This window comes from Cynoglossus semilaevis, chromosome 19 (genome assembly GCF_000523025.1).
Source record: "Cynoglossus semilaevis isolate Cse_v1.0 chromosome 19, Cse_v1.0, whole genome shotgun sequence".
Lineage (NCBI taxonomy): Eukaryota > Metazoa > Chordata > Actinopteri > Pleuronectiformes > Cynoglossidae > Cynoglossus > Cynoglossus semilaevis.
Genome location: NC_024325.1, coordinates 15,315,907 through 15,327,464, shown reverse-complemented (window position 1 = coordinate 15,327,464; position 11,558 = coordinate 15,315,907). Strand labels below are relative to the sequence as shown.

At 45.6% G+C, this 11,558-nt stretch overlaps 1 protein-coding gene across 3 annotated transcripts in view; it reads right to left on the bottom strand.

Annotated features, from left to right (window-relative positions):
- LOC103395537 (transcription factor COE1) overlaps positions 1-11,558 on the bottom strand; it is a 96,805-nt gene that overhangs the window by 9,015 nt on the left and 76,232 nt on the right. For all 3 annotated transcript variants that reach the window (XM_025065650.1, XM_025065649.1, XM_017041803.2), the window contains exon 11: positions 6,748-6,836. In XM_025065650.1, coding sequence (XP_024921418.1) covers positions 6,748-6,836 — 89 coding nt within the window. The remainder of the gene's footprint in view (positions 1-6,747; positions 6,837-11,558) is intronic.

Below are 11,558 nucleotides of genomic sequence, written 5' to 3'. Positions count from 1 at the left end.
CCCCCACCTTTCCCCCCCCCCCCCCCACTGTCATCTCTTCCTCCATCTATTCATGATAAACAAATTGCTCTTCACTCCATTTAAGGACAGATAATCTGCCGTCAAGTGAAACCCTTTCACGTCTCTAAATGACACCTCCGACTGACAGGTACTTAAAGACGCGCAGTACTCCAGTGTGCATCTAAAGTGCTGCTTAGGTTCCTGTGCCTCGTGCCTCATATTGGATCACGCTGTTCCCACGTGGGCTCTGTCGATGCCACAGTGTCGTAGACTGGACATGTGAAACGGACACAGGTGGAAAAATCAAGACACGCCATCGATTTTTTTTTCTTTTTCTTCATTGATGGCGTATTAAGGTGTTTGTGGAAAAGAAGGAAAAGGTCGTGACCTGGGATGTAATGATGCAAATTTGGTAAAAAAAAAAAAAAATCAAGGTGAAAGAAATCTGCTGTTATCTCAAAAAGTCACTGGTCACACCATGGCAGTACACACACCAGTACAGTAGGTGGCAGTATGCGCTTGAAAACAGTAACATAAAACATTAGCAGCCCGATCCCTTCACTTCACTGCTCTATGAAACACTTTTTTCCCAGGACAGTGAAGGCATCACTGTCTGTAAGTATATTTCTAAACATCACGCCGTGGAAATGAGGAGTGTACTCCAAAGAATACTACACAGCAGTACTTCATATCGAGTACTGAGACGTAGACTATGTTAAAGTGAGGTTTCCGTCGTCACAGTCCTCTTCCTCCTCCTCCTCCTCCTCCTCCTTCTCCTCCTGCCTCCACATCCACACTCTTCATCTTCTCCACCCACTCTCTCTCTCTCTCTCTCTCTCTTCATCATCTCAGTCTTTATTGTTTCTTCCCCCCTCCTCCTCCTCCTCCTCCTCCTCTTCCTCCCCCGCCCACTCCCCTCCCACCCTGAGGTCTAAGGTGTCTTGTTTAACAGTTAATGTGTTGTCGTTTCCACAGCGGCGACACGGGGGGAAAATGACTCTGTGCTTCACAGTATTAACCTGCGCTGTGTGACACACACACACACACACACACCGATACACACACACACACCGATACACACACCCTGATGGTTGGCTGCATGAGCGCTCTGCTGTGATTTTGTGTGGGGTGGAACATATTGCTTCTCCATCAGTGTGTGTGTGTGTGTGTGTGTGTGTGTGAGGTCACACAGCCAGTCAGCAGTTTCAGTCCTTCCTGTCCATGGTGCTAAATTCAATCTTTAACACGTTATTACAGCCAGACTGGCTCTCTGTTAACCTCTCATTACTACACTGGTGAGCGCACAGGAAAAAACACACACACACACACTTAAACACACACACACACACCAACAACCCGGGAAACCTGATCCTGGATGTTCGAGCGGTTCCAGTAAAACGGTAGCTGATAAACGGGAAGGAAAGATGATCCTGTGGTAACATCATCATCATCATCATCATCATCATCATCATCATCATCATCATCATCAGGTCAGCGGCTCGACATCGCTCTCAGCCTCCGACTGCTGCGATCGATGCTCTGTGAATACTCTGCCTGTTTATCTCCTCCGTGATTGGACGAGCAGCGACTCACCTCGTCGTATTCATCTCTCTCAGGTTGCTCCTGTAAATAAGAACGGAGCAGCGTCGTTTTGGTCACGTGACCTCCTGCCCTAATTCCTCGTCAAGGATCTCGTTACAAGAGATGACGATCAAAGAGTCCGCAAGAATCCAGCGGTCGCTGAGCGTGACATCATCGGTGAATTTTAACAACAATTTTCCTGACGCATGTTTACGCCAACGTTTGTAATCTTATTTCCTCGTTAGGAGCATCCCAAAAAAATGACTGTTTCTTTCTGGTATTTTTTTTTTTTCCAGACGCACTAATCTGCCTAAAGCTGCCAATGATCGGAATCAGAAAGATCGGCGAGCGTCCGATTCGTGGATTGAAGCTAACGTGTTGTTAGCTAAGAAGAATGTTGCAGTGAGCCAAGAAAACTCCGAGCTAATCTGACACTTAGAACAGCATCACTCAGATGAAAACAAGACCGGTTTGAACCAGTTTGAAGAGGCTAAAGCTAAAGCTAAAGCTAGCCTCAGTCCACAGCCAGAGGCCAGGGTTCCATCGTGGTTTTGAGAATAAACATTTGTGCAGAAGAATACTAATAATAAATAAATTCTTTTGAATTGTATTTTTTTTTCTTGTATTTTTGAGTCTGTCCTTTACTTTATCGTTCATGCTGTCAATAAATAAATACGTTTGATTTTTTTTTTTCTAGTATTTTTGAGTCTGTACCTGAATCTGATGATTGTGAATCTGGTCATTAAACGACCTGTAGTTTTAATTATGTTTTTTTTTTAAAACAGGAATAGAAGTTAGAGGCCAAAAAAAACCCCAAAAAAACAAAAGAAAAAAAAATAGATCTGTTGGAGGAGAGAGGAAGAACAACAGGACGGGTCTTTAGGTGCTGAGTTATGACCATCTCTAATGTGGTAACCATACATCACACACACACACACACACACACACACCGAGCCATGTAGTGAGCATTAGGAGCCAAAAATGCTGAGCTGACACTTTGAGGGGTCTCACACACACACACACACACACACACACACACACACACGCCAACACGACCCGGGCGTCTTTAACGCTGGTACATGAGTCGCCTGATCCTCCTCTAATGTCCCATTAGAGACGCCGTACACACAGGGTCACACCTCGCGCAGATGATGTCATACTTTACACTGAGGGCTCGCAGGGATGAGGGGACAAACAGATACTCACACACACACACACAGATACACACACATCCTCTGGGGAAGAGCTCATGATAATAAGTTGTGAGAGAGTTTTCGGATGTGCGGTTTCACGTTTCCTCTCCTCCTCCTCCTCCTCCTCCTCCTCCTCCTGGTGGTGGTGATGTGAGACAGTGATATGTGTCGGGAAAGTGAAGCGAGTTTCTGTGGTTTCTCTCATCACCAGGATTACTCATGGCCGGGACATGATCTCATTTGGACACATGACATCAGAACGAGTCAAGTGGCCCGATCAGCTGAGGGGTCCATCTGACAGCGAGGGCGGCACCTACAGGCAAAAACTGTCAATTAAAGGTGCACTGTGTCCGAGCCTAAAACATGGTCGACACTGAGCTCCTCTTGACGTCGGTGTCGGTTCATTCCATCGAGTGTCGTTTCACTCTCATCAAACCAATAATAAAACCACACCTTTGTTTTATCAACACAGATGTATTAAGGAAAATCTCCATCCAAAGACTGACGTAGTACTACCACTGCTACTACTACTACAAGAGCAGGCAAAACACTGTAGTACCAAGTACCACCAAGTGTGAAACTGGAGTATTCCTAAGTGTGGTTTTAGTATTTTAGCAGCTAAAAATCCGCCCCAAAAACTGAGGCTTTCCACCAGCTAAGAGGTCACTAATGAAGTACAGTACTACAGTGTGTGTACTGCAGAAGTACCAAGGTACCACCAAGGTACCACAGAGACAGACTGTTCCTCCAAAGAACCGTGTTTAAAACCTCCGACCTGTTGGATGACGAGGGAGGAGAGGGGATCATTTTGAACTGAGGTTCTGGTTTGGCTTGGTTGTTTTGGGGTTTTTTTTTGAAGCCACGTTGTTGACTGAAGGTTGACGTAAATCACAAGTACTGACAGGCAACAGACCGGGTCAAAACTGCGGTTGACCAGCTGTCTGTCTGTCGGTCACTTAACGAAAAGGACTTTATAATAGTCCAAACTGTTGGGGTTGACCACGGTGATTTGGTCGATGGCCAACGTGGAACCGAGGACTAGGTGGAATCAAACCCCAAACCTTCCACATGGCAGTTGGGAATCCTATCGTCGTGCTTCTCTGACTGCCCCCCCCCACCCTGAGTTATGTAACGTTTCCAAACCAGGATCTGTCGACATCAGACGTCAGACGTGAGAAAATATTGTGAATAAACTCAAACTCTTCCGTTCTATTTCAGAGACTCTTTTGTTGTAGGAACCGTCAAGAAGAACTTCTCATGACGGTCAGTCCCAGCAGAGACTGGCACAGCAGAGCTCGGAGCTCGGAGCTCGGAGCGGCCGATCCCTGCCAAGAGGCCGTCTTTTATTCATTGGTCTAAAAGCGGAGAGAGCCCAGGAGAACCCGCCTCTGTCTGTGGTTCTGTCTGTGGTTCTGTCTGTGTTTTCTCCGCTGCCAAGAGGCTTGATTGATTTCTTGTGAAATCAAAGATGGAGCATTTCTGCTCCTTAGTTAGAAGCAGATCGTTTTCTCCGGGTGGTGAAGTGGCAGCAGCGGAGAGAGCGGAGGATCCTGGGAGAAACCCGACCATGTGGAGGTGGTTCGAGTCCCGAGAAGATCCAGGTCTGAGGAGGAACCGTGTCAGGGTCCGGACAACAGCACGGGGACATATGGCAGAGATCACTGTGACACAAACTGGCAGCTGATTCTTTTCTGGTGTGTGTGTGTGTGTGTGTATGTGTGTGTGTGTGTGTGGCCCTCAAAATCCTTCAAATGTTCACTGAACAATTATAGAATCTCCTGTCTGTCGGTAATCCTCTCATACACTCCACTGCCCCGTCTGTCTGTCAGTCTGTCTGTCTCTGTCCGTGTCTGTCTGTCTGTCTGTCGGCAGAGGCCGCCCCTCCGTCTGTGTGTGTGTGTGTGTGTGTGTGTGTGTCTGTGTCTGCTGGCCACGAACGATAACTTCATAACTTCAATAAAAGGTCTGATCAATACTCGTGACAACGGGCAAGTGTGTGTGTGTGGCGCCAAATAAAAGTAGCACCAATTTAACGCACACGCACACACACACACACACACACCGCTGGTGGGCTGCAGTAATAAAGACTGTGGGTTCGATCGACTATAGGCTACAGTGATGAATTACCTACTAGTACACACACACACACACACTGACACACACACACAGAGCTAATAAAAATATGCCCCTCATTACTGCGATGTCTCAGAGCTTCATAACTGTAGGTTTAACAACGACTCTGTACTGTACTGTGGAGGACTCTGTACTGTACTGTAGAGTACTCTGTACTGTAGAGTACTCTGTACTGTACTGTAGAGTACTCTGTACTGTACTGAAGAGTACTCTGTACTGTAGAGTACTCTGTACTGTACTGAAGAGTACTCTGTACTGTAGTGTAGAGTACTCACAGGTCCCGCCCACACTGGAGCGAGAAACATGTGAACGACAATCTAATCTAATTTAATCTAAACCAATCTAAACTAATCTAATCCAATCCAATCTAATCCAATATAATCTAATCTAGTCCAATCTAACATAAAATAACCTAATCTAACCTAATCTAACCTAACTTTAATCTAATCCAATCTAATCTAATCTAATCTAATCCAATCCAATCTAATCCAGTAAAGTCCAGTCCAAACTAAACTAAACTAATCTGTAACCATTACTTCTTCATCAGTGACAAACTGGAGGTCAGTTCTAGATGCTACACTTCTACAGTCAGACTGGACACCGTGGACTTCAGACCTCTGAGGGACACCGTGGACCTCAGACCTCTGAGGGACACCGAGGACTTCAGACCTCTGAGGGACACCGTGGACCTCAGACCACTGAGGGACACCGTGGACTTCAGACCTCTGAGGGACACCGAGGACTTCAGACCTCTGAGGGACACCGTGGACCTCAGACCACTGAGGGACACCGTGGACTTCAGACCACTGAGGGACACCGTGGACCTCAGACCTCTGAGGGACACCGTGGACTTCAGACCCCTGAGGGACACCGTGGACTTCAGACCACTGAGGGACACCGTGGACCTCAGACCTCTGAGGGACACCGAGGACTTCAGACCTCTGAGGGACACCGTGGACTTCAGACCCCTGAGGGACACCGTGGACTTCAGACCTCTGAGGGACACGTGGACTTCAGACCACTGAGGGACACCGTGGACTTCAGATGATCGCTAACACGTGTGCAGGAGCCGGGGCGTCGGCGCACGACGATGATGACATCGCTGCATCCTGACCGTCGTGTCACGGGAGAAACATCCAATCCTGGCCCTCCTCCAGGGAAGAGCCAATCAACAGCAGCTGTGTGTAAAGTCATGACCCTGCCCACCCAGGTTCCCAGCCCGGGTTCAGGGTTGAAGCAGGTCAATGCCCCGAGTCTCGGCGCTCGCACGCGCTCAGATCGACACCACGGTTTGTTTTCAAAGGCCGACTCTTCCTTTGGTGTTAATTGTCAACATGTGCTGATCCTTTAAACACGCTGCCTGATCTCCAGCTGTTCGACGCATTATCAAATATGACTATCTGATCTGGACGGGATTCAAACACCCTACCCTACGAACCAGGGTTGAGCAGCTCACACACACACACACACACACACACAGACCTGGACAGGAGGTCAATACACAAGGGTTATTTAAACATGTATAAGACTTACAAAAATACTGGAGAAATACTGGAGACACTCTCTTCCATGAGTGGGGGGGGTCAAGGGAGGGGGCGTGGGCTGAGGATGGCGTCACATGACTACGTCATCAGTTGAACAGTGAGGGCTGTCAGTAACGTGTTTTTTCTTTAACAGACATGTGTCGTAAGGTGACGTATGCCGTTTAGACAGGTATGATAAACTGTCAGGACAACACACAGCCAGGCTGCTGCGGTGTCGCACATGCCCAGAGCAGCTAACGAGGACACTCCAAACCCATAAGTGTCACATGGAACGTAATACTTGGATAACGTGGTACCTTTGGCAGCCTCTCGGGGTCTCCTGGGTGTCGAGGTATGACTTTCTGAAGCCTCTGGAAACCGTAGTCGATGGTCGGTTCATTCAGTGCTGCAGGAGACAGGAAGACAAAGACGAGGAAATGATTAAAGAGACAGAAAAAAAAAAGAGAAAAAAATGGTTCTTGTTGATGGTAATTCTCGTTTCCTGGACAGAAAAGAAAAGAAAACCGGAGAATTTCAAGGGAAACTGTGACGTTTGTGTTAGACCTGGCGGAGAGTGTGTGAGCTAACCCTCGTCCGCCCAAGTGCACGTCCAACCTTCACTCTCATTTTATCTCTATTTTGGTCTCCACCCACTCTTTTGGCGCCATGTGACCCGGAGTGCTGACATAATAAACACTGCAATCAAATTCTCCTCGGCCTTCGGCCACTTTACAAATTCCCATAATCCATTTTTATTGTAAATATATTAGGAGCTGCATTTGAACACATTTCCCACTCACTTCCTGTCATAAAAATAATGTTGTGGCTCATGCGCCTCGGTTTTGTTTTTTGTTTTTTTCTTCAGAGAAATATAAACACGTGTGGTAAAAGTTTCCATTCGTCTTCGTTCCCCCGTTCCACCATCTGCTGCTTCTAAAAACGTCTCCTTTGTTTTCGCACCCTTAACCTCTTAAATGGTGTAAAGCAATCCTGCTGATTTCCAGCAGAATCCCAGCGGTGTCATATCATGTAGAATACAGTAGACGGACACGTAAAGACCGACCGGGGAGAATCGATGGGAAAGAGAAAACCGACTCTTTGTTTCCGTCAGTCTCTGAAAAATACAACAATCAAAAATAGGCAGCGTTTCCTGTGGGACTTCATGTTTAATTTGTCGCGTCAATCTGAAGTATTTTCCCCCTCGGTTTATTCTTCAAAGGAACATTAAGATACAAACAATGTTTACAGTCGAGGATTTTCATCCGGTTTGGTCAAAAAAGGAATTATTTACAAATATAATTTAATCTTTGCTAAAGAGACATGAATTAAAATGTTTTTTGAGGGGGAAAAAAAAGTTCTTCTAATATTAGTCTTTTCATATGCAAAAAAAAGTTGCTTCTTCTAATATTAGTCTTTTCATATGCTCAAAATATGATTTCAAATACTCTGCAACATAAGCAGGTTAACACGAGGCCTGGCTGTGCATGTTTTACTCGTAGTTATTATGTAAAGAACAAAGAAAACGGAGGTTTTGCGATGCCTGAAAAAAAAAAAAAAAAAGTCATTCATCTTCTGTTGCTTAATTCTTTTCAGGGTCGCAGGGCGAGCTAGAGCCAATCTCATTGGTCAATGGATGATACAGAGAGCCATTCACACTAACAGCTATTGTACCACAGTGTCTAAACAACCCAGTCTTTTATGTTTTTGGACATATAATTAGTACATAAAGACATAAAGGATTGAACCTGTTCCCCTGTGACCTCCCTTCTGTAATCATTAAGCAATAATCGCTCAGAGGCCTCGCAAACACAACAGCAGTTTAAATTGTTCTTTAAAAAAATCATTAGAATAAGCATGGTCATGTTGCATTGCATTTGTAATAATATTTTGAAAACATAAAGTGGAAAAAAAAAATCTTCTAATCTCCCGATCTGTTCCCATTGGTTACATTTGTGCGAAGTCTAATAACAGAGTCAGTGTCGCGTCGACTAACGGAACATCTTGACCTGAAACGACCCAGTGATGGACGGCACGTCAGGAGCCCAGGTATAAAACCCAAACACAGATTACAGGTGTCCACGCTGCAGTTTCCTGCTGCTGCACTTCTACAGACACAGCTGTAACATCTGCGTCACTCCGTGGGNNNNGGGGTGGGGGGGGCTGACTGACTGACTGCACCAGAGTGAGTCTGACGTCCCATTAGGTGACATTTTGTAGGCTTTTCTCGGGGTTTTGGAAAAATAATGAAGCGACTGGCAGCGCGATCTCCCGGAGCCTGAGCGAGACTCCTCGCCCTGTGACTGAGCGGATGTCAGCTCAGACGCCGACTGGGAAGAAACTGTTAGTGAAAGAAAAAAAAAAAACACATCCACGTCTCCCTCACTCAGCTGCTGTGGAGCTTCTCTTAAATCAGAGCGCTCGGCCGTAGCCACGGCAGCTCGACGGGGACGGATCCTCTGTTCTGGAAAACTGCCAGAGTGGGAATGTGTGTTCTTTGTTGAGTTTTAGCAGATGAGCTTCGTGCTGTAGCTACACCTGGTTTTAGAATCAGACGGTTGTCCTCCGCGGGTCCAACCATTAGCTGTTAGCACTAGCATTAGCATTAGAGTAAAATAAGACCAGGGCAATAGATGATTATTTTGGCGCTTTGGCCCAGAGTCAACGTCTCTGTCGTTGGTGTGGAAACCCAGGGTTCACCTCCTGGGCGGTTGGCGCCTCCTAGTGGACTGACCACCCGCAGGAAGGTTCACGAGGGTCTGGTACGGTGCAGTGTGATTTGGGTGGAGGTCGTGGCGACTGCTGCCCCCACGACCCGCTAACGGGTAAGGCGAAAATGGATGGATGAACGGATGGATTAATCATCATTAACGAGTCAGTCCTAGTCCGATTTACTGCCCTCTACTGGTGTGACGTGATTGACCGAACGTTGAAGAGTCCGCTTCTGATAAATCCGTGTAATCTTAACAACTTTAATTACCGCGATTAACGCGTTAATTTTGGAACCGCAGCTCCAGTTTGAAAAATACTGTGAACCTCAACAACTTTAACTTTTTTGACGTCACGATATTTTCCGAATTTATGCTGAATAAAAACAACTCAACGTTTATTATATATATTTTTTTTTTAGGTAAAACAAACAAAACTTCTGAACCACGGAGTCTGTGCTCAACATGTGTCTTTGGTCCTTGTTTGGACCGAGAGTTACTGTGTACGAGTCTGTCATTGGACGGAAGACGGAGGAGTAGTAAGATTAAAGAAGTAGGTGTGTGTGTGTGTGTGTGTGTGTGCAGCTGCAGTGATATCGGGTACTTTCCAACTCCAACATTCATAAATGAGTCGCAGCTGAATGACTTATGTGTTGTTCTGTAGTTTCCTTCAGCTCACATGTGCGGTTTTTATATGTGTGTCTGTTTTATTATCACATCACACGCCCAATATTTTTTGGGGGTGTCTGTTGTGTCTGATTCCACTCAATTTGTCCAAAAAAAAAAAAAAAAGGAAAAGAAGAAGAAAAACACAAGTTCATAAATTGCGAGCTTTTAAAAAATACCAGATGTGAAAGTGTCATGACCAAAACCTTCCCTCGCTTCGAGGAGAAAAACAAACTTTTGCCAAATTATGATTTTATGGTTCGCATGTGATGGTTGTAATAACACGATTGGTTTGGAAGGAGAAACATGGGAGGAGGGAGGGGGAGGGAGGAAGAGAGGGAGGGATTAAAGAAGAGAAAGATGAAGAAAGAATAAAAACTCAGGTGACAGCTGAGGAGAGGGAAGGAAGGAGGAAAGGAGATGAGAAGGGAGCATATGTTAAATCATCCACAGAGGAAGAAACACAGTTATGGCTGTGGAAAAAAAAAAAACAAAAAACAAAAAAAAAAAACAACACACACACAAGTAGAAAAACAGCTGCCTAACAGTCGGTGGGCCGTCAACTGTCAGAATTAACTGCCAGTGTCAGATCCACACTCACTTTACATCTCTGGAGACTCTGAGTCTAATAAAACACACACACACACACACACACACACACACACACACGCCCAGGTTCTAAAGAGGAGCTTCACGTGTGAACGTTCTCCTTCGTCTCCAGCTGACCCCGGTTCAACACAACAGTTACGTTTCTTAATATATATATATATAAAAAAAAAAACGACAATCAACGGCCGAGTTGTTGACGGAGAACTAATTTCGCTCGAACCTCACGTGGCCACGATTAGAAATATTCGTATTGGAAGATCGGGATTCTGAAGGACGGACGCATCAGCGGTGGGTTTTTTTTTAACTGACTGTTGAAAAGTTCTCAACTGTCACCATGTGCTGTTGTAAATTTTGCAGAAAACTCCCAGGAGTTGGAAACATCTGCTGAATCTGCATGACCTCTTGACCTCTGGGGTAAACCTCTGGATTCAAATGCCATGCTGCTGCTGCTGCTGCTGCATCTGCGGCTAGCGGACCTACGCTGGTCACATGGGCTCCGTCTGTCTTACTGTCAAAGTAGGCAACTTTGGAGTCTTTAAAAGATGTGGTGTGCCTCCACTAGGGGGCGCCAAAGCAATTTAGGATAGAGCAAAAGAAGGAAAAGTAAAAGGTCGGTGTCTGAGACGGACCCATAAGTTCAGGAAACTTTTGTTCTAGCTCTGTCTGTGTTTTTGCACGTGGATAAAACTGGGTTGAAAATTAGTTGTTTTTTTTTAAATACATTGTTAGCGTTTTTTTTTTTCCAGGAACCTGAGAGGAGAACAGGAAGTGGAATGAACAAACGGAAAAAAAAGAATAAATTCAATTTCACCGATTCTGAAAATAAAAACATGATGTCGCCAAAAAAAAAAAAAAAAAAGTTTGGCCATTTTTTGTGAGCGACTACAGAAACACCAGCAAAGAAGAAGGTTTTCCCACTGATGCTGTTTTTAGAAAACAGCAGAAAAAAATCATCATCATCAGCACTAATTTGTGGTGAAGTGAAAACATCCTTCGTCGTAGAATACACAGTCTGACGTTGACTGATCAGTGTGTGGTCAAACCCGTGGTTCACACGCTGCTTTAGTTTACACACAGACCTAGAGCACTCGGAACTTGAACCAGGCCAAGTGGTCCAGAGCTGAAGGGCTCCCAGTTCTCAGGTTCCT